General features: G+C 43.8%; 1 protein-coding gene across 4 annotated transcripts in view; it reads right to left on the bottom strand.

Moving 5' to 3' along the window:
- ADCY8 (adenylate cyclase 8) overlaps positions 1-24,593 on the bottom strand; it is a 588,267-nt gene that overhangs the window by 359,301 nt on the left and 204,373 nt on the right. For all 4 annotated transcript variants that reach the window (XM_033933219.1, XM_033933220.1, XM_033933217.1 and 1 more), the window contains exon 3: positions 1,507-1,637. In XM_033933219.1, the coding sequence (XP_033789110.1) occupies positions 1,507-1,637 (131 nt within the window). The remainder of the gene's footprint in view (positions 1-1,506; positions 1,638-24,593) is intronic.

Genomic DNA, 24,593 nt, shown 5'->3' with positions numbered 1-24,593 from the left:
TATCTTAATTTTTCCAGCGGTCCGGCAGTCCAGCGCTGTAGGGCAGGAGCTTTCAGCCTCCTGCCCTTCCATCCGGCTTTCTTCCCAGCGGCAGCAGCATAGTAGGAGCGGCAAGAAGGCAGGCGTGAGTTTTTTGCTTCCTGCCTTGCCGCTCCGTGAATGGCGGTCCAGTGCTGTAGGGCAGGAGCTTTCAGCCTCCTGCCCTTCTCTCCTGCTTTCTTCCCCCGAATGGCACCGGCAGGCAGGTGCGAGTTTTTCGCTTCCTGCTTTGTTCTGCGCCACTCTGTGAATGGTTGCCCCAGTTTTCTCAAGAACTGGGACAGCTATTCACAGAGCTGCGTGGGACAAGGCAGGAAGTGAAAAACTCGCACCTGCCTGCTTGCCGTTCTTCCACTGCTGGTGCCACTTGGGGGGAGAAACCAGGAGAGAAGGGAAGGAGGCTGAAAGCTCCTGCCCTACTGCGCTGCACCACCATTCACGGACTGGCAAGGCAGGAAGTGAAAAACTCACACCTGCCTTCTTGCTGCTCCAACTCTGCCGCTGTCACTGAGGAGAAAGCCGGAGGGAAGGGCAGGAGGCTGAAAGCTCATGCCCTACAGCGCTGGACCACCAGAGGAGTTAAGATAAGGAGGGACCCTGCCTGCCTCGGGGGGTGGTCTTGCCTGTCTGCTTGCCTCGGGTTGGGGGCCCTGTCGGGGGTGGGAGGGGGCCCTGCCTGCCTGCCTGCCTACCCTGCCACCACTAGGCCTGCCTGCCTGTCTGTCACTAGGCCTGCCTGTCTGTCACTAGGCTGCTAGGCCTGCCTGCCTGTCACTAGCCGCTCAGCTTGCTTGACTGCCACTTGGCCACTAGGCCTGTCTGACTGCCACCAGGCCTGCCTGCCCTGTCCCCTGTCCCGGCCTGCACTGTGCCCTGTCCAGGCCTACCACTAGACCACCAGAGGTGGGACAGGGTACAGAGCCTGGCAGGGAGGGGGACAGGGTGCAGAACCTTGCAAGGAGTATGGGGTTGGGTGCAGAGCTTGGCAGGGAGAATTTGGTTCAGAATGTTTTTTTTCTTGTTTTCCTCCTCTAAATCTTGGGTGCGTCTTATGGTCAGGTGCGTTTTACAGAGCAAAAAAAATATGGTAATTACAAGATGCATTATTGATATACAGTACTGTAGAAATGACTAACTTGTGGAACTAAAGCTGTCATGGGAAACTGAGGTGTGTTAATAGCCTGACTTTTACAGTTTAATAAATACTCCCTTAAATCTAGCCAGTCAAGTATTTCAGTGGCAAACCTAGCCAGTTAGGTTCAAGTGAAAGTTTTTCTAGAGATAATTATGATTTATAAAACTTCCCCCCCCATTCCCTGTTTATGGTTTTTAAAAATATGAGATTTAGTACATCATATTCTAAATCAAACTCATCATTAAAATGATAAATCAATGAAATTACCAAATTTGCCACAAGAAAGATATTTTTTAAATAGACTCTACAAACCAGAAAAAACATTTTCTTACCTGACATTCTCATAGCGATGTATATATATTTTGTGAAATTGATGCTGTAAATGTTCATCCTCTACATTTGTCATGTCATTAATCATTTCTAGTACAACAAATCGAGGCAATACAGAAAGTACCAGTCGTTCCTGAAAAAAGAAACATTTTGGCATTAGGATGATCACTTACCATAGTCCGTCAAGATTTAAGGTTAACCACATCAGAACATATACATGGATTCCATCCATATCTAACATTAATAAAATTCTACAAGAGGCGCCTAGATTAAGCGTTGTTAGGCTTCCTAATCAGGGATGCTTAGTGATGCCTAACTAAACCCCCCCCCCTTTTATTTTACAAAACCATAGCACGGTTCTTAGAGCCAGCCATAGTGGTATTAGCTCTGACGCTCATAGAATTTCTATGAGCATCGGAGCTGTTACCGCCACTGCTGGTGCTAAAAACCGTGCTACAGTTTTGTAAAAGGGGAGAGGGGGGAGGGGGTTAGTCCCACATAGAACAAAATTTCTTTTAATTGGTATAAATGGTATGACCATACCATTCAAAACCAATTAAAAAACCCTATTACAATGGTCAGTTTAGGTTGTGCATGGATATTCATGTGATGCCTAGTGACGCCTAAGTCGAGGCGCCCTGAAATGCCTAATGATGCCTACCTAAACACTAGGCATGGTTAAGGGAATAAGCGTGGTTGACTTATGCGTCACTAGGCATCTAGAAAAGGCAAAACGTGGCCTAATATACCAGTACCTACCTCTAGGACATCTAGAATGTGAATATCCACACGCAACCTAAGTCCGCTTAGGTGCCACTAGGCGTGATTCTATAAAGGACGCCTAGTGGTTGATTAACAACTGTGTGGAGTGGAGCCTCTAGATGCGGTTTATAGAATCAGCGCCACTGTGACCAATTTTGGTGCATTACCTTGAAACTGACAAGTTTGTAGTAATTGAAAAATTGTGCTACCTTACAATAGGCCAGTGTCTCTCAAACTTTTTAGCTCCGGCACACTAAATGGAGTGAATGTTTTTCACGGCACATTACAACTGAAATTATAAAATTGTAAATCTGACAAAAAATTAAATTTGAGACTTATTTATTTAAAGATCTTTACTACAGTATGTATGGGTAATTGTAACAACGGTGAGCTAAAATAAATAGAATAGAATTGCTAATCAATGTGATGGATGTGCTTGTTTTTGAGTGCAAATTAACTCAAAACGCAAGCAAATACGCATTTCATCAACCACCATCTGCAGTCATTATCTTTTTTTTTTTTTTCTTTTCGATTTAATTTCTGTTAGAGCTGAAAATCCAAGTTCGCAAAGATAAGAAGATCCAAATGGTAGCAAAACCTCAATTGCTTTGTTGCTCAAGCTAGGATAACTACTGCACACAGATACTTATAACATTGACAGACTCTTGCGTACGCGATGTAGATGTCATCTAGTCTAGTGTATACTTATGAAGGGAATTTCTAAAAATAAAGTAAAATTCTGGAATCTATCATGGCACACCCAGAATCTCTTCAGGGTACACCACTGTGCCACGGCACACAGTTTGAGAGACACTTGTCACATCCGTGCTATCTGTGGACACCCTGAGCTGTCGGGTAGTGACACGATGTTTGCTACTGGCGTGATCCCTTTAGAATTAGGGTGTCCTTTCAAGTTGGCCGCCACTAGGCAAATGCGTAACTAAGCTTACTCCCAAGGGCTTTAAAGAAAACACATTTGTCAGAATGGCCTTGGTGCAAAAACATAAGCTTTTATTCGGCCACCGGCCGTAGAATCACTGTGCCACTCCAGGTTTTCCCTGGTAGCATGAACATAATACAAAACCAAAAAGAAAAAGTTCATTTCATTCACTATCACTCAGTAATCAGCTCTGAGCTTGCTTGGCAAATCATAAACAGTCATTTAGCACTTCATAAGGCTTAGAGATGAAACAGTTGGCAAAAATAACTTTTCACTGTAGAGCTACAGAGGAGACATTCATATTCATGCCTAAGAGACATTCTATGCTTTTCCTATAGTGTACGACCACATCTGGAGTACTGTGTCCAATATTGGTCGCCGTACCTGAAGAAGGACATGGAGATACTTGAAAGGATTCAGAGAAGAGCGACAAGAATGATAAAAGGTATGGAAAACCTTTCATACGCAGAGAGGCTTGAAAGGCTGGGGCTCTTCACCCTGGAGAAGCGAAGACTCAGAGGAGACATGATAGAGACTTACAAGATCATGAAGGCCATAGAGAAGGTGGAAAGGGACAGATTCTTCAGCCTATTGGGAACTACAAGAACAAGGGGGCACTCGGAGAAACTGAAAGGGGACAGGTTTAGAACCAATGCTAGGAAGTTTTTCTTCACTCAGAGGGTGGTGGACACCTGGAATGCGCTTCCAGAGGATGTGATAGGACAGAGTACATTAAGGGGATTCAAAGAGGGATTGGACAAGTTCCTGAAGGATACGGGGATTGAGGGATATAGATAGAGGTAGAGATAGGACCATGAAAGGGTATAGATAGAAGAAAAATGGGGATTAAAGGGTTTTAGACAAAGGATCACTTACAGGTCATAGACCTGATGGGCCGCTGCGGGAGCGGACTGCTGAGTGCGATGGGCCCCTGGTCTGACCCAGCAGAGGCAACTTCTTATGTTCTCCAGCTGGGCTGGACTTTCCACACAGAAACGGAGCAGGCTTTACGCTGAGAGGACTAATCTCCTTTTCCTAAGAGGCATGCAGGCTAAGTTAATTACCTAGTTGCTATGGCAATCAATTCACAGCTGGACTCTTGCACGGAGTCCTGAAACCAGGAATCTCAGGGTTTAACCTGGCTAGAATTACAGCCTAGCGTTTGGTTCAACTGTGTACATTTCCTGAAGAGGAGATTACTGTGCCTTTCACCAAGTCCAGCAAACTAGCATGTGAAAACTGCAGTACAGGATTACGTTCCTTTGATAACTCCCACAGTCATTAGCTCAATGAGAGGAACAGAAAACACGGCCAGAAAGAAAAACCTTTTCACAGACCTTTTCCCAGTGTGTTCAGCTCTCCATTTCCTCTGGCCAGCTCTCCTCCACAACACTACTGTCTTCCACCACCATTGGTTCTGGGGAAAGGAATTCTGTAGCCAAATTACCAGTCTGCTCCTCAGTCATCTCCCAGTCCATGCTGACAAACTGCCCTGCAGTGTCTGAGGCAAGCTCAGCCCCGTCCTGTACTTCCTGTCACTGCTCTCATCCTGCTGTTTCTGCCAAGCCTCATTCTCCTCCCCCTTGCTCTCTGACAAGCCTGGCTTTAAGCCAGGGGTGTCCAACCTTTTGGCAATGCCGAAAAAAATTTTTCTGGGGCCGCACAAACACTAATACTAGCTGATGAGCCAAAAAAAGGTTGAGCAGGTCCCAAATTTGCAATCACTAATATAGAAGATGTACATATCTAATAATAAACCTTCATTAAAGGGACACTGTGGGGAGGAACCCAAAAAAGCAACAATACTTACTGTGACTGACTGATCCTCCACGTACACCGCTGACAGTGAGAGCAGCCACAGGCTTCCGCATCTCCACTCTGATGAGCAGGGATGCGCACTCCTGGTTTTCCCATTCACTTCTATTACAGCTACGGTGAGCCTCTTCAGAGGTGAGCCTCATCAGAGCAGGGTGCTGAAACAGCTGTCAGCAGCGCACGTGGATGATCGTTTAATCAGGGTAAATATTACAGCTTTTTGGGCCTCCCACTTTGAGCTTAGGCTCCCTCAAAATAAATATATCACCTGCTGTAGCTAGTAGGGATCTCCAAGCCTTACCAACTGACAGCCACATCCTCCCCCTCCAACTTCCCAAGTTCTGCAGCTGACAGCAATATTACAGAGCTGCTGCCTTAAGCAGTGGCAGCTTGAGGATATTGCCATTGGCTGCAAAGCTTGGAGATTTTGAGTTGCCAGACTGGAGGAAGATGTCTTCAGTTGGCAGGGCTTGGGAATCCCCACTAGCTCAAGGAGAAACTTTGGTGCCCATCCACTAATTTTGGGCTCCAGTCCCTCCCCCAAATCAGCTGCATATGACTACACCACTGAATACAAAAATAATTGTGATGAACATATCCCAAAGCTAACATATTCCAGTTAATAAATTCAAAATAAAACATTTTTTTCTACCTTGTTGTCTGGATGTTTTGTTTTTCCATCATCTTGGTCCTAGTTTCTCTTTCTGCTTTTTCTCTATCTTCAACTAATTCTCTTTCCAGTGTCTGCTGTCCATTTTTTTTCTCCTCTTCTCTCTCGTTCCATTTCCTTCTTATGCCTGTCTCCAACATATTGATTTTTCCCTTTCAGCTTTCTTAACTTTTTCTTTTCTGCCTCTGTCTATTCAAATCTTCCCTTCTTACTCACCCTTCTTCTTTTTAAATGTTCAGCTATCTCTCAGTTCTTCATCTTCTCTCCACTAGTCAGGCTACAACTCCCTGTCCCTTTCTTTCCATCCCCTAGCATCATCTTATCCCAGCTCTCTTCCCTCCTGCCCTTCCATGTTTCCATTTCTCCTCCTCTATCTCCATGGTCCAACATTGTGCTCCCTCTTTTCTGTTTTTATTCTTCCCTCCCCCCTTGATGCTGAACAATGAAATTGAGAGAAAAAAGAGAGATGCTGCATTTCTCTGCCTTCCATCCACAGGCCTAACATTTCTCCCTCCCTCCCATCTCCAGATCTAACTTCTCTCCCTTTCTCTTCCCAACTGCCCCCATCCTATCTCTCCCCGTGCCTGCCTGCTTCCCTTCCCCAGGTTCACCATTTCTTTCTTTCTCTTCCCAACAGTTCTCCCTTCAAGTATCTCTTTCCCTCTTCCTCCACACTACCCCAGGTCCAACTTCTCTCCCTTCAGACCATTGCCTACCATCTCTCTCTCTCTGTCCTCTGTTTCTGGACCCTTAAGCTCTCCCACCAGGTCCAATCTGGCACTTCTTTTAATACCCTGCCCCCCTCAAAAAAAATGTCCAGGAGGCTTCCTAGGCCCAGCATGTTCTCCCACTTCTCTCTGCGCCCTTGCATCTCTACCTCACTCCTCTCCCACCACCATGTCCAATAATTCTCTCTCTGTCTCTGTCCCTCCTCTCTCTGTCCAACAGTTTTCTTTCTTTATCTCCCCAATTGCACCATCTCTTTCCTTCTCTCAAACACCTAATTATACCTTCCTATTATCTCCCTCACCTCTGCATCTCTTTCTTTCACTCCCTCCATTCTTCCATCTTATGGCTCATGCTCCCCTCTATCTTTCCCTTCATTCTGTCTCCTTCACTGCTGCCTCGGCCCTCTCTGCCTTCTCCTGAAGGGCTACTCGCTGCTGGTGTCTGTAACTTCCAGTTCCTAAGCCAGTTGATTTTAAAGATTATTTTAGCACAGGGGAAGAGCTTGGATCTTTATGAGACTGGAGAAGTGAGGGCTCCTTCCATAAACTGTCTATCCTGTGTCCCTTCTCTCCTTTGTATATGATTCATTTCAGCTTCACCCCCTCCCCATTTTTCTGTCTCCACCCTTCCCCTATGCTCTGGCATCTCTTTATTCTCCTTTTCTTCCTTCCTAACCATTTCACTTTATGGTCAGGCATCTCTATCACCTTCCCTTCCCTCCCCCCATGCCCTGGCATCTCTCCTCTCCTTTCAACTCACCCTTCCCCTCTCCCTCCATTATCTGGCATCCCCTCTCCTTCCTTTCTCTCCCTCCCTCCTTCTTTCCTTTCCCCTGACCTGGCATCTGTCTCCTTCCCTCCCCCCCCAATGCCCTGGCATGTCTTCCTCCCCTTCCATGGTCTGGTATCTCCCTTCCATGGACTTGGCATCTCTCATTCTTCTCCCTTTTCCTTCTCCCTCTTTCCCTCTCTCTCCCCAATTGGGTGCAGCAGCAGCATTTCTCTTCCCCCTTCCCTTCCCTTCCCTGTGCAGAAGCAGCATTTCTCCCCTCCCTCCCCCCCCCAACACACCCATCAGCAGTACAGCAAATTACCCCTCCTGGCCAAAGTGAAGCATTTGCTTAAAACCGCTGATCCCTACCCGTTCTCCAGCCGAGTCATGCAGAGTACTGGGTTGTAGACCTTGTCCATGGAGCAGCGCTGTAGGTTCCACTGGCCACATGCAGCAAGGGTCAACACTTGTGCATGCTGGGGAAGGGCTCGAGGGCTCGCGCTCTACCTGCAGCTGCCCCGGGACGCTGGCAGGGAGCTCGAGCTCTTCGCTCTGCAGACTCAGCGCACTACGGCCCGGCCTACCCCCACAGGCTCATCAGCTCCTCCTCAGTGGCCGCGTTGATGTTCAGTCACTAGGATCTGGCTGAAGGGTCTTGGGGAATGGAGTGGTGGCAGCCCAAGGTGCTGCCCATTTTTTTTTTAAGTTATTGATGCTTCCAATGATGTTTAAGTGCCTGCAGCATGCACTCAAAGCCATGGGCAGCGGCTTCCACGTGCCTCCTGCGGCTGATCTGGAAGCGTTCCCTCTGACGTCGCAACGTCAGAGGGAACACTTCCAGGTCAGCCGTAAGAGGCACATAGGATCCGCTGCTCGCGGCTTTGAGCAATGCTGCAGCAAGATGGAGGATGGAGCTGGCAAGACTGAAAATCACCCGGGGGCGGCAGAGGAAAACACTGCATCACCCTCGAGTGTGAGCGGGGCCGCACAAAATAGTTCACCGGGCCGCATGCCATCCGTGGGCCGCGAGTTGGACACCCCTGCTTTAAGCTGAGGGAAAGAACCACTCCCCCTTGACTTTGGATGGGGGAAGGGAATTCCTTCCTCAGCCTGTGCCGTTTCTCTGAGGGGAAACTGCTTGTGAGCTTTCTGCCTTCCAGGCACTGGATAATAGCAAAGGAGATTCTTCCTGCCTGGCTTTGGGACTGCTTCAGTTAAGTCTAAGCTTTCCTGTTCTATTTCCATTTCTTCATCCTTACTCGCAGGATAATCAGCTAACTTATTGTCTTGGGCACAGACCTGGTCAGCCCTTCTGCACCGGGGTTTGTATACTTTCCTACAATTCCCTGTGGCAAACCTTGGGAATGCAGTAGGTTTGTCACACACTGCAATAGGTAATATGGTATATCGAGTCAAAGAGCTAGCCGTATGCAATGAGAAGAATCCATAGACCTGTACTATGCTCACTTGGATTCCAGGGCTCTGTTATCTCATGGTTCTCTTCCTAACTTTCCCTTTTCACTTTTAGCGTATGCTCTAGAGCAGTGTTTTTCAACCTTTTTACACCTATGGACAGGCAGAAATAAAAAAATTATTCTGTGGACCGGCATCGGTCTGTGGATCGGCGGTTGAAGAACACTGGGCTAAGTCTTGGGCCAGACCCCGCCCATCTCTACCCAATGTCCACCCCAGACCCCGCCCCATAATAGTACTAATTGCACCTTGCATGTCCCTTGCCTCATCTGGAAGCCTTCCCTATGATGTTGCAATGTCAGAGAGAAGGCTTCCGGTTCAGGCACAGGATGCCCGTAGGAGCCACTGCCCGTGGCTTTGTGCACTGAATCAGTTAGGAAGAGGGAGCTGGCTCGAAGATAACACCGCATCGATCGCACCGTGGACCGGCGGTTGAAGAACACTGTTTTGGGCCTGATGCACGTGCTGGCCCTGTGGACCGGCAGTAAATTTCTGTGGACCGGCACTGGTCCATGGACCGGTGGTTGAAGAACACTGCTCTAGAGAACCGTTTCTTGTGTGTTTAATGTACAGTGCTATGTACATCTGGTATTGCTATAGAAATAATAAATAGGAGTAGTACTGTATAATTTTTTTTTAATTGGAACTGTATGCCTAGAGGTATAATAGGGAATAAACACAGATATGATTTAAGCACTCATTTACCAAGGTACATTAACATATTAATCATATGTTTTGTGCACATTAGCAAATAAGATTAGTAATCATTAAATAGTACTCCAAGCCCTAATATTCACAATAGGGTTTATTTATCAACTGTACACTTAACTCAAATTAATGCATGTTAATTTGCATTGATAAATGTTAACTGATTAATGAACAACTGGCAAATCAAGTCCTTCATTTGTCCAGTTGATATGAAGATAGTTGATCAGCCTGTTTATTTGCGGTCACAAAGGGAATTTGAAATTGCTTGTTTGATTAATATGCTACTCTGCTTCTCGGTTATGCATAATTCAGAATTATATACAGGTGAGTAAGATGTGTATGGCATACAAGAATCACTTTTCTCAGGTAGTTTTTATAATCATTCAGCTGTTTTCTGCATACATTTTGTAAGACACAGAAATCTACAGGTCTTGTTCATAAAAAAAATTTAGGTTACATGACTTTGCTACAGTGAAATTAATTTTCATGTGATATAGCAGAGTAGTTACCAATCTGCATTAACACATGATATCTGCTTCTTAACATACAACCAACCAAAGCTGTGCTTTCAAGGCCCTGGTAATAGCACATAAAAGAATCTACGCCACCACCCCAGCATACATAGGATCCAAGCTAACCCTGTATGCCCCCACCTGCCTCCTTCGCTCTGAAACGGAGAAATGTCTATGTACCCCCCCAGGAAGATCTCTCCTGTTAGAAACCGCACGCAAACACTCCTACAGCCTCTTCATCCCCTATCTCTGGAACCAACTCCCCCCACAAATCAGACTACAGAACTCTCTGATAACCTTCCAGAAAGCAGTAAAGACCCTCCTCTTCAACTGAAATTCTAACTGCAAACTACCCCTTGACCCTTATATTCCCCCTCCTTTCTGCACTCCCCTGTACTTAAGTTGCTGTATAGTCTTTGAACTGTCCAAAATGTACTTAAGTTGCTGTATAGTCTTGTACTGTCCAAAATGTTGGCCATTGTGAATGTTGGCTTGTAACCCGTTCTGAGCTACTGGGAGGACGGGATAGAAATCGAAATAAACATAAAAACATAATGGCAGATAAAGACTAAATGGCCCATCTAGTCTGCCCATGGGCAGTAACCATTATCTCTTTCTCTCTCTGAGAGATCCCACGTGCCTATCCCAGGCCCTCTTGAATTCAGACATTCAGATATTCAAGCCCTTGGTTTATAGTTTTATGGACCTTTATCTCTCATGTATCATGCATTATTTTAGTATAACATACATTAATGTAAGTCACTGTGGGCTGAAAAATAACGAGATGCAAAGTATTTAAGCACATGCCAATAACTTCATTATTATAAATACTGCAGCTTGTGTCGAACATTGGAATCTGTGTTATTCATGGACAAATAATGCCAGGCCAAAGCCGCCATTGTATTTCTGGCCTAATGCTCTTGGGTCAGAATTGTATAATTAGCACCACCCCTTCCCCATGAACACATTCTCCCCCTTCCCCCCCTCCACTCCCCCGCAGGCATTTTTCCAAAGCCTCTACCCCACAGGCCCCTCTGGTCCCACAGGAAGCAAATCCCTGGTGGTTCAACTTGACCCCTATCAAGATTGCCACTAGAGGTCAGGGGTGCCATTTTGAGCCAGGAGTATAAGAAACTGGAGATTGCTTCTACCCTATTCCGTTAAATCAACAGGGATTTGCTTTAAGATTTGGAAAGGTGCCATTACAATATTTATTTATTTTATTTGGATTTACAGTATATCCCTCCCTCCCAGAAGAGCTCAGAACAGGTTACAAGTTTACATACATAATAAAGCATAACAGGGTATGCATAATAAAGTATAGTAATTTAGAGCATGCCAGTACATTTTAGATCATGACATGATAGGACAATATATAGGGGAGCATGATAGTACTCAAACAACAAGGCAATACTTAATACAATATGACAGGACAAGACTTCACACAGCATGGAGTAGTGATGTTATGAATTTGGAGTGACATAGGATTACCAGACGTCTGGATTTCCCCGGACATCTCCTCCTTCTGAGGACATATCCAGGGGTGCGGACAGCTTTTCAAAACCCGGCACTTTGTCTGGGTTTTGAAAAGCTTCTGACGTCGGGATGGCATCCACAAACGCGCGGACGCAATACCGTGACATCACTTGTACACGTGCAATGTCATCGCATGCAAGCGACGTCATCACGTCGTATCCCCGTATGCCATCCCGACAGGTTAAGAGGGTGAGGCTGGGGGCAGGATGTGGCGTGGCTGGACGGGCCTGGGGGTGTGGCCAAGGGTCCGGATTTTTCTTTGGGAGAATCTGGTAACCCTAGTGTGACATTGCGGTAACTAATAGAACTTAACAGTGCATTATAGTGCCTGATAGTATGAAGCGTGGTAAGTCGGTACATAACACAGCAAGGCAGTGCATCATGATTGTACATGGTACGGCAGACAATGCATATAGGAGCATGGCAGGAATATGACAGCGCATGGCATGGCAGGACAATTATTTAAGTATTTATATACCAGTTATAGTCTAAGTGGTTTACATTCAGGTAGTCAAGCATTTTTCCCTGTCTGTCTCAGTGAGCTCACGCCCTATCTAATATACCAGGGTCACAAGGAGCAGCATGGGATTTGAACCTATGTGGTATAGAATGGAAGGTCTGGTAAAGTGTGGAAGTATACAGCTTCTGCCCCTTAAAGAAAGGTGCTCCAGTAGCTTTGGGCCTCTGTTCCTGGAAACTAGAATAACTCAGCTTGTGAGGTTGTTCACAACATACATTAATCATTTCTTGTGAAAGCCACTAATACAGTACGTGGTACTAAGTTACCACAGGTTATTAATACCTGTAGTATACGAAGCTGTGGTAAAATATAATTTCTTACTGCAACTTAGTAACATCACCCCTTATCTCGTTAAGTTTCCTAGGCTGCGAATTACTTTTGGAATGAATAGAAATAAGAAAAGGAAAAAGGAAACGTAGATGATACCTGTCTTATTGCACAAACATAATACATTTTTGACTAGCTTTCGAAGGCCAGAAACTTCCCTCTCAGGTCAGAACAATATGAGCAAAAATAGAAAACTTTTGGAATGTTATGTTATTATATTACGGTGTGATATTTGCTCATAACCTGGTAGAGACAAAGACTGTGTCTGGATTCAAGAAAGCGTGGGACAGGCACTTGGGATCTCTTCAGGAGAGGAGATAGTGGATGCTGTAGATGGGTAGAGGGGATGGGCCATTTGACCTTTATCTGTCATCATATTTTTATGTTTCTCCCAATAAGGTCCAAAGTGAAGTTACGAATCAAGAATATAGTTTTAGGAATATTACAAAAAATATATGATATTATGGCATTACAATTTATAGATTAAGTATTTATTTCTTTTTTTTTAAAAAAAAAAAAAGGTCTTCAATTGTCTTAAAAAAATATGATAAGAAGGTTTCAAATTTTAACCAACTGGAAACAGAATGAACTTTCTAAAAATCATTTTACTCTTAGACCTGAAACCAATGGGAAACAGAAGACCTCGATTCATTGGGTGCCTCATTTGACCTACTGGCGCAATCCCTAAAGCAATAATAAAACTTTTAGAAGACTGCCCAGATAGTATTTTAGAAAATAAACAAGATATTTAAAAAATGATTTGCATCTCTACAGGCAACCAGTGAAGCTGGATTAATAAAGGGGATATATGATCAAATGTTTTCATTGTAAAAAAATTAACCCCCCCCTCCTTTTACAAAACCGTAGAGTGGATTTTAGTGCCACAGGCAGTGCTATAAACACTAGTAGGATAATTGAGCTGCAGTATTCTGCAGCAAATTAAGTCTTTTCCAGTTTTTGTTGTTTTTTTGTGTGTGCGTGTGTGTGTTTGAGATCCCTACATACAGAGAGTTGCAGTAGTCCATCTGGGTCAAAATTAGTGATTGTACCACTAAAGGAAACTGAATATAACTGCCCCTTTTACAAAGCCACAGTAGTGATTCTCCTGCGGCAAATGCACTGAAGCCTATTCAGTTCCTATGGGCTTCATTGCTTTTATTGTGGGAGAATCGCTACTGCAGCTTTGTAAAATGGGCCCTAAGTAATGTCTGGCTCTGGCCCTGGACTGCTATAGGACTACCCAGATAGCGGTATGGCAGTCTAACTGGATTTTCATCAGCATTACATGAGTAATGCCACTTGCAATGCAGGATTGGAGAGTGTGACACAGTGGTTAAAGCCACCCTGGTATTGTGGGGTCAAACCCATGCTGCTCCCTGGGACCCTGGGCAAGTCACTTAATCCCCCCATTGTCCCCAGGTACATTAGATAGATTATGAGCCTGTCAGGACAAACAGGGAAAAATGCTTGAGTACCTGAATAAATTCATGTAAACCATTCTGAACTCTCCTGGGAGAACGGTATAGAAAAATAAATAAATGTATCCAAGTAGGAGCTGTTCGTAAGATAAGTCTCACTGAATATCAACCATAATAATAAACAATGAATAGTCAGTCCAGCAAGGATCTAAATTCACAGTTCAAAATCCAATGTCAATGTACATTGTCAGAGGCCCAGCATACTTCAGCTTATAGCCTGCATCAAGTGCTCATCTGGTTTTTCATATAAACCTGGACTACTGGTCAAGTATACGAGTGGGAACTTTGGAGCACAAAAAATAAAATGGGGAAGGGGGGAAGAGAAACAGAGGGGGGAAGTGGTGGTAACAGCTCCAACGCTCATGTGTGGTGCAGTGGTTAGAGCTTCAGCCTTAGCACCCTGAGGTTTTTGGTTCAAATCCCTCGCTGCTCCTTGTGATCCTGGGCAAATTACTTAATCCCCTCATTGCCCCAGGTACACTAGATAGAGTTTGACAGATAGGGAAATATGATAAAGTACCTGAATAAACTCATGTAAACCATTCTGAGCTCCCCTGGGAGAATGGTATAGAAAACTGAATAAATAAATCAAAACAATTGTTAAATTACATGATATCCCGAACTGAGCTAGTGATATGCAACATATGCACTAATACATATGTTGGATAGTTCATCAACGTTCAGTGCAATACTCAGCCTTTAGTCATGTGGCAGCCACAAGGTCAACAACACGGACGCTCCTTTGCAAGATTGCACCATCGAAGAACAATGTGCAGTAGTGCGCTTTCTTTGGGTAGAGGGAGAGAAACCTATGGAAATTCACCATCAGATTTTGACTCAGTATGAACATGGCGCCATGAAAGGTTTATGAGTGGGTAAAAAGGTTTAAAGTGGGAAGAAGAGATGTATCTGACGAAGGTCATTCTGGTCGCCCATCAACATCAAGCACATTGACAGGGCAGATGCCTTGATTAGAGAAGACCGACAGATAGCAGTGTCTCAATTGGCTGCAAATTTGGATATCAGCTATGGATCTGCGACGATGGGTTCCCGAACAGCTTACTGATCTGCACAAGCAACAGCATTTGGAGGTTGTGACCCAGTTATCTGAGATGGTATGATGAAGATCCAAGTATTCTGGAGAGAAGTGTCACCAGCGACGAGTCATGGGTGCATCATTGCGAACCAGAGAGCAAAAGTCAAAGCACGATGAAGTAAAGGAAGCGGTGCTCACCTGGCTTTGGGAGCTGTCTTGCACGGGGACTATGTAGAAAAGTGATATGTTCAGTTGCTCAGAGTTTCTTCTATTAAAGCTGGGTTGATTTTTGTTCTTTAAATTCTTTATTGTTTTTCAAATAATAACAGTGCATTACAATGAATTTAAACAAAAACAAATCAAGTGAAAGCACTTTAAACATACAAATATTTCAAAAACAATCATTTTCTCCACCCCCCCCTCCTCCCCTTAACTAATAAGAGCTAACAAACTAGATATAATGAAAAATAATGCTTCCCCACCACCCTCCCTCCCACTCTGGATGTGTAAAGAGATCAGATAAAAAGAAAAGGTATATGACAGCTATTTTGAAGCAATAAATGATGTCAATGGCTCCACACCATTTTAAACCCTAAATTTCAGCGTTCATTCTTTCATATTTGTAACTAGAACATAAGTTCACTCACCAGAAAGTATAATTAAGTCGATCATAACTCTTCCAATTGCGTGTTATCATATGCATGGCTATTCCCTTCATTATTAAGAAAAGCCGGTTTTTATAATGATCTATAGGAGGTTTAACATGTAGTAGAGTACCACGGATTGACTTCATAAGTCAATGGAATCGATGACCCAAGTACAACATTAATTTGACCCCATATCAACTTCCAAAAATTAAGTATCAAAGGACAATAGAATAACAGATGATCCAAAGTCCCTATATCAACATGACAATGCCAGCATCTATTAGATTTAGAACTGTCTAACATTTGCAAATGAACTGAGGTCCAAAAAGTCCTATGCAACAAGAAAAACCAGGTTTGTCTCATAGATGCTGACGCTGTACATTTCAACCTCCAAGTCCAAATTCATGGCCACTGAGACGCAGAAATATACTGCTTAATCTCAATGCTGTTTTTTATTTACCCTCATATAAAACTGTTATGATAGTGATGGCCAGCTCTAGCTGTTTTTCTGGCATTAAAAAAAAAAAAATTCTAACACACAATATAATACAATTCAGGCACTAGAGAGAATCTTGTTAGGGAAGTGTTATGGTTATAAAAAATTCATAAAAACTGTAAACTTAATTATAGTTACCCTGGCAACCACAGCTCATAATCCCTTTTGCACTATTATTAGATCATAGGATATCACAAATGGATTTCTATCACATTATGCCATTATTATGTGGGAAAAAACCCCCAGAATATTTCACAATTCAAATATTATACCAAAAATATACCAAATGGTTTCAGATCCTGTCTGATATGGAACTATCAGTGTTTCAACATGTCATCACAGATGTGTGGGAGAGAAAAAAAAGTATGTGGATATGATAGGAAATGTGGGTGGTTGAAGCATGTCTAATTGGACATAAATTTAAGAACATGACAAGTTTATATTCTAAGAACGTGTAAGCTAAAAGACCCTTGAGAGAACTTGAGAGGACTTGAGAGAATGGATGAAAAACTGACAAACCTCATTATGATTAGATGTACAAATATGTCATGAAAATTTTACTTCTGACAGTCAAAATAAATTAGTGACAAATGTGATATCCATGAAACTGTGGTTCACTGTTGCCCATGGGGCTCGTAATCAAAAAAATAAAGACATCCTAAAACCGCCATAAATCGACACTTGGACTTAGACAAAAACAAAGAAAATATAAAAATTCACAGGTAGAAAAGCAGCACAATCACTTTTTAGTACAAACTTCAAATTACTTGTATATGTGATCGATGAGCTGTCCTAAAATGCAATATTGTGTTACAGAAACAGTGAAATACCGACGCTTCACAGTAGCGTTATTGACGAAAATAATATAAACACAAACTTATGCATAACATTAAAACAGGATGTGATAGACAAAAACTGTTTTCAGATTTAGAGTCAGCATGTGGCCCTTGTTAAGGTACAGGTGACAGAACTCCAGTAGCAAAATGCTTGTTGACCAGTGTAATCAAAAGATAAAGACAGCCGAAAGCCGTCATAAATCGGCACTTATACGTCCTAATTGCTGGAACATCCAAATGCTGATTTTCAAAACAGTCTTCCTGGATATCTTGCAAGGCTTTCTAGCTGCTGTGCATCCAAAGATACAAAGGGCATGTTGAGAGATTTGTTATGAGTGGGTCTGGGGCGTGCTTAGACTTGGACGTCCTGTACCTATAATCAAACCTTTCCCAAGATGTACTGCATGGAATTTAGAAGTTCTGAGCTAGACCTGTTTTCAAAGCATATAAGTGCTAAAAATGTACCCAAACTAACCAAATAACCACCGAAGGGATTAAGTGATGCCCCCCAATACTTTTCCATTGGATGGGCTAATGAGACAGAGAGTAGAACCCAGGCCCATAAGCTTATCTAACCAGTACATTTATAGTGGAAAGTGGGAACTCACCAAAATCCTACTATATTGACATATAAGGTAGATGCCACCTGCAGCCATAAGGGCTATTGGGGAGATAGAGGGTATAGTAGGTTTTGGGGGAGTTTTGGAGGGCTCACCATAAATTATAAGGGGTTTATGGTAAGATGTGCACATAGCATCCTTTATGTGAACTTCACAGCAACTTCACAACTTTGGTACCTCCCATGTCCAAATAGTCTAGATGTGGACATTTTCAGCTTGGACGTTTCTGTGGTTAAAAATGGAGAATATAGTTAGGCATCCTATGGTTAGATGTCCTGGTGGCTAAGACGTCCAAGTTGACTATTTAAAAAAAAAAATTTGGACATCCAACAGTTTTGAAAATGGACATTTCTTCACCCCCCACTTTGTACATCTTGTGGGAAATGTCCAAGTCAGACTTAGATGTCCTTTTTGGAAATGGCCCTCCACAGGTTTAAATGTGGAAAAACATAATGGAAATAATGTTGTATATTTAGAAAACTGTATTAAATAAGTGATAACATGCCATGTGGATTATTTATGTTTAATTATGTCACCTTTAAATATAGCAGCAAAATAGGATCACTCATGAATGTCATGGGACAGTGTGAGCTAGCTGACAAAATTTTAGATTAGATTATAGAACATATTTATTTGTTTATTTTTAATATTTATATACCACTTATAAATGGAAGTCTTCCCTCTGACATAGAAGTAAGAAGGGAAGGCTTCAAGTTCAGTTGCAGGACGTGCATAGGAGGCACCACCCGCAGCTTTGTTCAGAGAAACAACCAGCTGGAAGGAGGAGGGAGCCGGCCAGAAAAAGGTAAACACCTACCAGAGGGAGGAACATACTTGAGGCACAAAATGGAGGGAGGGAGAGAGAGGGACGTATTGGAACTCAGGTGGGAGGGAGCAGAATCTTTGGACAATGATGGAAGGAAGGAGGGAGAGAGCATGAACTTGGGACATAGAATGGAGGGAGGGTAGCATGAGCCATTGGATGGAAGAATGGAGGGAGTGAGGGAAAGAGATGCTGAGGTGGTGGAAGGAATGGAATGGGAGATTTGGGTGCCTGAATGAGAGGGAAAGAGAGATGGTGCACATAGGGAGATGAAGAAAGAGGAGAATTGTTGGTTATAGGCAAGGAATCAGAATTATTGGCCATGGTGGTGGGAGAGGAGTGAAGTTGAGATGCATATGGAAGAGAGAGATGAGAGGGAGTAATGTTGGATGTGGTGGTTGAGAGGGAATAGTGGGATGGATGAAAAGGAATGTAAGAGAGGCCTCAAGGAGGTGGAGAAGATGGGAAGAACACTAGGATCCAAGTTACATCAAATTCAATTTAAGAATGGTTTAAAAAATGGAACCCGTTCATAACCTGGGGACTGCCTGTACAGGTAACCAGTGTAAACTGATCAACAGAATTGTGATATGATCATATACTTTAGCCTTAAATAGAAGCCTAACTGCTGAATTTTGTAATGTCTGTAACCTACGTAAAAGTGCTGCATTAGTTCCACAATTCATTGAATTACAATAATCTAACCTTGATATTAGAACGGCATGAATGGATGTGTGAATGGAGTCAAAATCTAAGATCTTACTGACTGAATGAATACGTCTAAGCCAGAAATAGCCTTTTTTTAAAATACTTGATCTATCTGCTGTTCAAAAGAGAGTTTACTGTCAAAAAGGATTCCTAGGTAACAAAATGTCTTTACTGGAGTCAAATCAACATCTAATAATTTAATAGGATCTGTAGGTGCAGAAAGCATTCCACTAATCCAACAGGTAGGAGGAGGTTTTGAATTAATAACTAGAACATGAGACAACAACCAATCTGAAAGAACAGACACGCAAGATTGAAGAGGGGCTAAATCTATATTATGTGGGGCAACCAGAAAGATCAGTAGGATGCCTTAATATTCTTGTCTTGGATTAAAGTCAATAGTGGCAGTGGTGATATGCTGAAGGTTAGAAGAAAGATTGTGTGTTCTGGGCATGCAATCATATCAGTTTTCTGGTTCTCAAAAACTCTCAACTTGATCTTCGAAAGGGCTGTAGTAGGTCTCCAGTTTATATCGTCTGCACTGTCAAATAGACCCACATTTAAGACTTACTTGTACAGTCCTTGGCAATCGGCATGAGGAAAGAAGAGGAAAAAGGAACGGAGCTGGCTCTGTTTAGCTTGCTAATGCTATTTAACTTGCCTTCTGTCATACATACTCGCAGAAGTTTGCACCAGGCCTTTGGCAGGAATTCAACAATGGCCATTTAGCAAGCTATGAGCATTAAATAGTATAAACAGTGAGCACAATAATGTAAGGTTGCAGATCCGTTATTTGTACATGACATTAATTCACCAATTTGCAGTTGTGAGCTTACAAATATTTTGTAAAACATCATCGATTAGGAACAGTTTGAAGTGTTTGGTAAGGCTTTCCTGCCTGCGCAAGATGGGCCTTATTTTCTATCCTGAGGTTTACTGCATAAGCCCTTAAAATTATTTGCCGATTTCCAAGTAACCATCGCGTCATACCAGCGCATGTGCAGATGCTGTCCCAATCAGCAAACAGGTTGAAGGGGCAGAACGGGGCATGGCCGGCCAGAACAGGGTGGTCCTGGGGGGCGGGGCCATGGGTCCAGATTTTCTTCCTGTGTTCAGCATTTCTCTCACATCATTCCTGTCCTCTGCCCCTTACTACCAGCTCCACTACGTTGCCATCCTGAAGTGGTATGCGTGGCACAGGACCTCTGAGTGCAGGCATGTGCTCAAGCTCTGCTGGTCCTGCCCCCCCCCCCTCTTGAAGGATGTCAGTGGGGCTGGGAACCAGTAGAGCTTGTGTGATCCTACACACAGAGGACTGTGCCATTCACCTTGCTTATCAGGGCCTCAGGGTGCTTGTATAAAGGTAGCGTTGCGGCAGTGACAGGAGAGGAGGGACAGGACTAGGCCCTGTATCGCCACTCCATTGCTTTCAAACTTTGCTGCTCTAGGTGCGTGCCTAATCTGTCTGGTGGCTTTACCCCATCTGCTTTTCACCCACAAACTAGTCCCTCATTTTCATCCTCTACAATCATCTCTCATCTACATTCCACTGCCTCCCCTACCCTCACTCGGTACTTTCTTTCTAAAATGACTACTTACATGTGCAAGTCCATTTACATAAGTAAATTAGCTTTTTACACTTGAAAAAGGTGCTTAACTCTTCCAAAAGCCTCTCCTTAGTGTCTACTAATGATACCAGTGCACTTTTCTCTCCCCCCCAAATCAAACTACCAGAGGACCAAAGTAATTTTTACGGATAAAATAAGACCTCGGATGTCTCTGGAAATTCTTTCATCCTAATTATGCATGGAATCCACCCAAAGTTTCCATTTCAATAATTTTAGTTCCTTTTTCCACACAGCTAAAGAGTGCCTGGAAACTATGCCACGGTAAATTCAGGCAAGTGATAATTAAGGCTTTGCTTTGTTTGACAACCTTATATTTAAATGGCATTAGCATACAATCTAATGTCAATATTATACAGCTTTGCTGGCTGCTCACATCTTTCCTCTTTTGTTCACAGAACTATAACTTGTTTCTATCATAATAAAACAAAGCTACAGCGGTTGTTGCAAATAACTGATTTTCCTGGAATCTGCAGTTAGCGTGCAGTCCGGCGGGTACATTGTGCCTGTGGGACTGTGGTGGGCCTCATTCTCTAAGCGAAACCTCACAAAGGATTTCCCTTTGACAATATGGCCAACCATGGGAACAGTGCCCAAATCACCATGCATCAGAGGCTGACAGAGAGCTGGGCCCCTGCGTACTAAGGGTCATGGTCCCCTAACCCAGGGGTAGGCAAATCCAGTCCTCGAGAGCCGGAGCCAGGTTTTCAGGATCTCCACCATGAATATGTATGAGATGGATCTAAATGCACTGCCTCCATGAGATGCAAATCTATCTCATGCATATTTATTGTGGATATCCTGAAAACCTGACCTGGCTCTGGCTCTCGAGGACCAAATTTGCCTACCCCTGCCTAAACCACCTATCAAAATTATTACACTAGATGGATACAAAGATATTGGGTTCCCACCCCCACCCCCGAGATTCTGATTTCTGATTCCCCCCTCTCAGACCCGACACCAACAATATTTATTTATTTAACAAATTTCTCAACCGCCTATTACTAAGCGGCTTACAAATAGCAACAATTCATAAAATAACTAAAAACATACAAAAAAAAACCTCCCAAATTTATACAGTCAGTAAACACTTCAAGTCCTTCAGTAGGAATAATTTATCCACAGTGTTCTGTTATATAGCAATCCAGCAACAGAGTAAACAAGGATCATCATTCTTTACAATGCTTCTACAAAGAGTGCAGTCCTGAGCATCTTCTTGAACTTCTGAATATCGGTGAGAGCTCTTTGTGGTCCAGTTAACTTAGTCCACAGAGTTACTCCCTATGATGGAGAATACAGAAGCTCTCATATTCTCTTAGTGCATTTTTGAGAAGTCCATCACCGACACATGTGCCGTTATTTTTGGACCGTTTTTTGACACCATATTCTTCATCCAGGACCCTCAGATCAACACAACATCTACTAACTATTCCATCTTTAAAAATAATAGGGACCAGGAGATCCACCATCTTTTCGGTCATAGCACCCCAGCTCTGGAACAATTTACCACTATTTTTACGTAATGAACCTTCTTTAGAAAAATGTAAGCGCTCCCTTAAAAGCTTTTTGTACAAGGACGCTTTCAATGCATAGAAAACATTACCTACAAGTACTAAATCCTAGTTTTTAATGAGTGTTATGTGTAGGTTGCCAAAATACTCTTTATTTTACTTTATATCCTGGATTTGAGATCCTACCATATATGTTTTAGATGACCCCTCCATATGTGTTTTTTGCTTAAATGCATCTTTTTCTTTTCTTAAAAATTGTAGTTCACCCCCTTTGCCTTTTGTACCAGTTTGTAATAGAATACCAAAATTTGGCTATATTATCTTGTTTTGTCCTCCCCAATTTGTTAATTGTTATTTTAAAAAACAATTGTTATACGCATTGAAATATATGATATTGCGTAGATAACAAATCCCAATAAACTTGAAACTTGACAGTCGCATTACATCTTCAGATCTCAAATCTCGATAGAAGCCCCCCCCCCCCACACACACACACAAAAAAAAAAACACAACCCCTCATTCCTAGTCCCCACCCTGGGCATGATTGCAACAATCGCAACAAGTTCCAGTAAGTGGGCCTAACTGAAAACCCATGGTAAAGGGGCAGCAGCAAACTTCACTTGCTCCTGCCCGGGGCAGCTGCTGCTGAAAAATGACAGCCATGACCTTCAACGGCATTCTTGTGACATTACAGTTAAGGTCATGATAGAACTGTGAGACTCTTGCTAGAGGTCATGGCTCTCATTTTTCAGCAGGTTCCACCAAGGGCAGTTGCGAGTGGCTCCTGCCCACCTTACCCACTGGATCACCACAAGTAGGACCGGAGAGGGGGAGACTCATAGGACTTGGGGGGCTTCTGTTTTTAGGTTCATGTCTGGAACATGTGGGTAATGTTGGGTAAGGGGGGGTCAGGAGGGAGGAGGATCGAAATGGTGGGATCACATAAAGTGGTTGGGAGCATTTATTGTTGAGTTTAGGTCTGGAGCTATCGGATAATGATGGCGGGCGGGGGAGGGGGGCATAGAAAGCTATAGGATGGTACCCAGAAGCTATAACATTTTAAAGGGGATGAGACTTGATATACCGCTTTTTCTGTGTGGTTATAATCAAAACAGTTTACATATTTTAGACAAGGGAAGAGTGTGGCGCAGTGGTTAAAGCTACAGCCTCAGCACCCTGAGGTTGAGGGTTCAAACCCACGCTGCTCCTTGTGACCCTGGGCAAGTCACTTAATCCCCCCATTGCTCCAGGTACATTAGATAGATTGTGAGCCCGCTGGGACAGAGAGGGAAAACTGCTTGAGTACCTGAATAAATGCATGTAAACCATTCTGAGCTCCCCTGGGAAAACAGTATAGAAAATTGAATAAATAAATGCTTATTTTGTACCTGGGGCAATGAGGTGTTAAGTGACTTGCTCAGAGTCGCAAGTAGCTGAGGTGGGAATCAAACTCACAACCTCAGGGTGCTGAGGCAGATGCTCTAACCTCTAGCCACTCCTGCATAGTTAGGACTACTTATCCCAGGACAAGCAGGCAGCATATTCTTGACTGATGGGTGACGGCACCGACGGAGCCCCGGTACGGACAATTTTAGAGTGATTGCACTCTAAGAACTTTTAGAAAGTTCTAGCTCGGCCGCACCGCGCACGCGCGAGTGCCCTCCCGCCCAACAGAGGCGCGCGGTCCCTCAGTTTCTTAGTTTCCGTGGAGCTAAGAAGACGCGTTTTCAACGGCTGTTGAAATTTTTTCCTAACTTGCCTTCCCGCTCGCGTAAACGTTTTGGCTTCATTGCCTTTTTTCTTTCTTTCAATTTTGTTAAAAAAAAAAAAAAAAAACTTTCATTTTTTTTTCTTCAGTTTTCGGTTTTCCCCGGCGGGGCCTTCTGCCACCATCGAAGCCTCGGCCTTCGATTTGGCGGAAGCCGTTTTTACTTTCATGCCCCCTCAACCGGGTTTTAAAAAGTGCCAGCGGTGTGCTAGGCCTATATCTCTCACGGACCCACACAACTGGTGTTTACAGTGTTTGGGTCCTGAGCATCAGGCCTCTACTTGCACCCGCTGTGCTACTTTAAAAAAAACGGACTTTAAAAAATCGCCAAATTCAACAGCGATTGTTGTTCGGTGCCGAGATGTCCGACCCCGTTCCTTCAACTCCGGCTTCGGCACCGATTCAGTCGGCACCCTCGTCTTCGACGCCGCGTGATTCCACACCGGCATCTCAACAGTCAGGTAAGCCGGCTAAGAAGCCTTCCCCGCTGGAACGTCTTCCGGCCTCGAGTGCAGTGAGTCCAATCCTGCCGCCTGTAAGACGCCAGCGGAAGCGCTCCGCCCCTATAGAGGTGAGTCCCTCGACATCGGGCTCCTCATCTCCGGGGCGTCGAGCGGCACCGCAGGTACCGCAGAAGAAAAAAGCGGTACCGGTGCCATCCCTCGATGACCGCATTACGGCCATCCTTCAGGTGCAGCTTAAGGAGCAATTAGAACGACTCCTTCCTGCTATCATGACACCGAACCTTCCGGTGCCAGTCCGCACCGAGCCATCGGTA

Source organism: Geotrypetes seraphini, chromosome 2 (genome assembly GCF_902459505.1).
Source record: "Geotrypetes seraphini chromosome 2, aGeoSer1.1, whole genome shotgun sequence".
Lineage (NCBI taxonomy): Eukaryota > Metazoa > Chordata > Amphibia > Gymnophiona > Dermophiidae > Geotrypetes > Geotrypetes seraphini.
This window is presented reverse-complemented; position numbering and strand designations above follow the sequence as displayed.